Here is a 4,103-nt window from a genome sequence, read left to right on the forward strand (position 1 = left end):
CCCGCGACCCGCCAAACCGCCTTCACACGCACCATAGAGACGAGGCTCCCACGCCCGCTCCCCCCGCACCATAGAGACAGTTCATTCCAAACAGTCCTCCCGTGACCGTGGGGACGCGGTGTCCCGCACCTGTGCACACCCCCTGTGAGTCACCGGGGCGGGCACGTCCCAGACTGTCCGCTCTTGGGCTGGGAGGGGGGCTAGAAACTTCATCATCCCGCAACAAAGATGGCGGCCGCCAGTCCGGCCTTCCCTTGCCCCTCACAAAGATGGCTCCCAGACAGTGCAGGGCTGCCATGTCGGTGAGGGCAAGATTAGGTCATGCGCGGCCGCCATTTTTGTGAGGGGCAAGCCCGCCTTGACAGGGTGCTTCCCGAGCCTGTGGCGGCCGCCATGTTTGTGAGGGGCACCGCCTTCCGCGTCGGAGGGGCTGACGCTGAGGGCTGGTCCCGCGAGATGCTGCGGGGCGGAGCCTGAGTGCCACGTCGGGGCGAGCCCGAGGTAGCGGATCCCAGGCACGGTGAGCAACCCCCAGGGCACAAAGACGGGCAGGGGCAGAGGGGCCAGGTCCCCCCGGGGCATAGAGCAGCACGGGTAGCGCCCCACAGGGGCACGCGGCGGTAGATGGCCGGGCCCATAGAGACGAGCGGGAGCTAGAGGGGCCGCCCGGCGCTGGAGGAGCGCCGCGGAGCCCTTCTGCGGGCCATAGGGACAGAACGAAGGCTGGCCAGAGCGGCAGCTCATGGCCTCCTTCCCCGTGGCCACAGAGACGAGGGGCGGTGCGTGGAGCGCGAGGCTAGAAGGGCCCTGGGTGCGGGGACCATAGAAACCTCTGAGTGGCGAGGGCCGGAAGGGCCAGCCGGATGTGAGGACGTGGGCAAGAGGAGACGGGCGCCCCCAGCGACGCTCTAGCTGCTCTCCCGTCCGTCTCTATGACCCAGCCCATGGTGCCGCTTTCCGCTTTCGCTGCGACCCGCAGAACCACGTGACCCTCAGCGACCGCCTCCGCAGGCACCACTCTAGGCCCCTCCTTCCCACTCTATGTTGCATCCTGCCGCGCCGCGCCCCCCCCCCAATTGAGTCTGTAGGGTTGTGTCTCCGTTGCCTCCCTGGAGCTGGGCCGGGGGTGTCTGGACCCCCTTCCTTGCCCCTAGGATCCTGCTCTACCTCCCCTCGGATCTTTCCCCATCCCTTCGTCCCCAGCCTGTGGCCCTGTACTGACCCCCTCCCTCTTCGGGACGTGCAGGGGGCAGCATGGGCCTGACAGCGAGGGGCATCTTCCCCCTCCCTCTTTCCAGCAGCGGCAGTACAATGGCAGCGCCTCGCCTAGCAAGGAGCCGAACAGGACTCTGCAGCCCACTCACCGTCATGGTGGCCTGCGTGGTGTTGATACCGACCGCCTCCCAGCACGAGGACTTCCATGGCCACTCACACGAGGGCTTACACCACGGGCACAGCCATGCTGCCCACGGCCACTCGCATGAGGGCCATGGCCATGGCCACTCGCACAAGCACCTGGACCATGGCCACAGCCACGCCGACCACGGCCGCTCGCATGAAGACTTCTACCACGGGCACAGCCACGCTCACGCGCACGAGGACTTCCATGACCATGGCCATGTGCACGAGGACTTCCATGACCATGGCCACGTGCACGAGGACTTCCATGGCCATGGCCACGCGCACGAGGACTTCCATGGCCATAGCCATGCTCACCATGGCCATTCGCACAATGACCTGCACCATGGCCATGATCACTTGCACGTTGACATCCACCTGGGTCATGCCCACGAGGGTCTCCATGGCCCTGGGCAGGCTGATGCTAGGCACCCCGCAGGGGACTCCCCCAGCCAGCAGCTGCCACAGGAGCGGCTGGACCCAGTCCAGTTGTGGACCCATGTAAGTTTCCGCATAGCATGATGGAGGCATCATGAGCTGCACACCAGGGCTCCCTTGGCTGCCTGACTATGTCTCTCCTCTCCTTCACTCTCCAGGCCGTGGGTGCCACGCTGCTGATCAGCGCTGCCCCTTACTTCATTCTCTTCCTCATTCCTGTGGAGTCCAACACGTCCCAGCACCAGGCCCTGCTCAAGCTGCTGCTCAGCTTTGCCTCAGGAGGGCTCCTGGGAGATGCCTTCCTGCACCTCATCCCCCACGCCCTGGGTGAGTCCCAGGCTGGCTCGGAGGGGGCAGGGGCTGTGCCCCTGCCTTCATCCCTGACCTCTCTGGCCTCTTCCCTCCCCAGTGCCCCATTCCCACCACGCAGAGGGCAGGAACACCCACTCCCACCCACAGGTGCCTGGACATGGACATTCCCACCAAGGTAAAGGTGGGGGTGAGCAGGGGAGGGGGGAGCATGTTGGGTACAGGGTGGCTAAGCTGCAGCCACACCCTGACCCCCTGCCCTGGTCCTGCCACCCCCAGGGCCAGAGCATGAGCAGATGATGTCAGTGGGGATCTGGGTGCTGGCCGGGATTGTTGCCTTCCTGGTGGTGGAGAAATTTGTGCGACACGTGAAGGGGGGACACGGACATGGGCACAGCCACAATGGGCAAAGCCACGGTACGTGCAGTCTAGGAACACCCCTCTTCTTCCTGGGCCCCTACAGTCTCCCTCCAGCCACATCCCTGGTCCCTGCTGGGGCTCAGGGAATTTCATTAGGCCCCGCCATCGCAGCCTGTGAGGCAGAGCCTTCATCTCCCTGCTAGCAAGGGCTGGGGAGCTCCTGTCCCCAGCGGGTAGCTCTCAGAGGGGTCACACACAATCCCTGAGGAGGGGGAGGGGGCTCCTGAGGGGATGGGGCCGGGGGGTGGTGCGGGGGTCCCTGTAACCTTGTGTACATGATCTCAAGCCCCACTGTCTCTCCATAGTCTCCAAGGCAAAGAGCAGCTCCGGAGAGGAGGATGAGGGGCCCCGGGTCGAAGGGCTGCGGGAGAGGAAGGCCGGCCGGAGTGGTGTCCCCGTCGTGGCAGTGCAGAGGAAGAGAGGCCAGGAGCGCGAGCTGGGGACCCTGGAGTCCAGTGAGAGAGGGGGCAAGGGGGCTGGGATTTAGGTCGGGGCTAGAGGGGGGATGCACAGCATAGGGAGTCCTTCGCTCTCACTGGCCCCCGCCCCTGTCCCCCACTGCAGCGATGCGGGTGTCAGGCTACCTGAACCTGGCAGCCGACCTGGCGCACAACTTCACAGACGGGCTGGCCATCGGGGCCTCCTTCCTGGCAGGCACCAGCGTGGGGGCTGTGACCACGCTCACCGTTCTGCTGCACGAGGTGCCCCATGAGGTCGGGGACTTCGCCATCCTCGTTCAGTCTGGCTGCAGCAAGCGCAAGGTACCATGGACCCACCCCCTTCCCCTGGGAGTCACCCTCCAGGACCTCTGTCCATCAGGGGGCATCCTGATGTCCACCCATGTCTGGAAACCCCCAGTTTCCCTGGGGTACCCCCCACCCCAGGACCCCTTTAATCCCCCAGAAGTTACCTCCCAGTACTTCTCCCAACCTCCCATATCCCCCAGGAGGCCCCCCCCATTTCCAAGGCCACCTTCCCCATGCCCCCAGGATCCCCCCCCATTTCCCAAGGGTCACCCACCAGCACTCCTCCCAGCTCTAAAACCACCCAGTTCCTCTAGGGGTCACTCCCCAGTGCTCCCCACATGCTCTGAAGGCCCTCCCGCATCTCCCAGGCATCACCCCCAGCACCTCTCTCATCTCACAAGACCTCTGAAGTTCCCAAGAGTCACACCCCCAACACCTGTGGTACCCCCGAGGGTTACTTCCCAATGCCGCCTCATGCTTCCAGGATCACCTATCCCCAAGGGGGCATCCCCCATTCCTCCCCCCATGCCCTCCCCACTTCCTGGGCATCATCCCCCCGTGCCCTCTGAATTCTCCCAGGACTTTCCCCAGCACCCCTCCCAACCCCAACGCCCCCAATTCCCTGGGGGACATCCCCAACACCATTTCCAACCCTAGGACCCCCAGCCCCACGGGTCATGCCCTGAGGACCTTCCTATTTCCCAGGGGTCATCCCCAGGATCCTCCATTCCTATCCACCTGTTCCTTTCTCCCCTGTAACTCCCCCCACCCCCAATGGATCCCTGCCATTCT

At 64.8% G+C, this 4,103-nt stretch overlaps 2 protein-coding genes across 2 annotated transcripts in view; one reads left to right on the forward strand and one right to left on the reverse strand.

Annotated features, from left to right (window-relative positions):
- The window catches only part of RXRB (retinoid X receptor beta), a 13,352-nt gene extending 13,054 nt beyond the window's left edge, over positions 1-298 (reverse strand). Inside the window, exon 1 of the mRNA XM_025213959.1 lies at positions 266-298. Within this exon, the coding sequence (XP_025069744.1) occupies positions 266-298 (33 nt within the window). The remainder of the gene's footprint in view (positions 1-265) is intronic.
- An 81-nt stretch (positions 299-379) lies between these two features.
- The window catches only part of SLC39A7 (solute carrier family 39 member 7), a 7,691-nt gene continuing 3,967 nt past the window's right edge, over positions 380-4,103 (forward strand). Inside the window, exons 1-8 of the mRNA XM_025213960.1 lie at positions 380-515; positions 1,299-1,899; positions 1,995-2,163; positions 2,246-2,323; positions 2,425-2,562; positions 2,871-3,020; positions 3,130-3,481; positions 3,891-3,990. Coding sequence (XP_025069745.1) covers positions 1,312-1,899; positions 1,995-2,163; positions 2,246-2,323; positions 2,425-2,562; positions 2,871-3,020; positions 3,130-3,481; positions 3,891-3,990 — 1,575 coding nt within the window. The 5' untranslated portion in view covers positions 380-515; positions 1,299-1,311. The remainder of the gene's footprint in view (positions 516-1,298; positions 1,900-1,994; positions 2,164-2,245; positions 2,324-2,424; positions 2,563-2,870; positions 3,021-3,129; positions 3,482-3,890; positions 3,991-4,103) is intronic.

This window comes from Alligator sinensis, unplaced genomic scaffold, assembly GCF_000455745.1.
Source record: "Alligator sinensis unplaced genomic scaffold, ASM45574v1 scaffold634_1, whole genome shotgun sequence".
Taxonomy (NCBI): domain Eukaryota; kingdom Metazoa; phylum Chordata; order Crocodylia; family Alligatoridae; genus Alligator; species Alligator sinensis.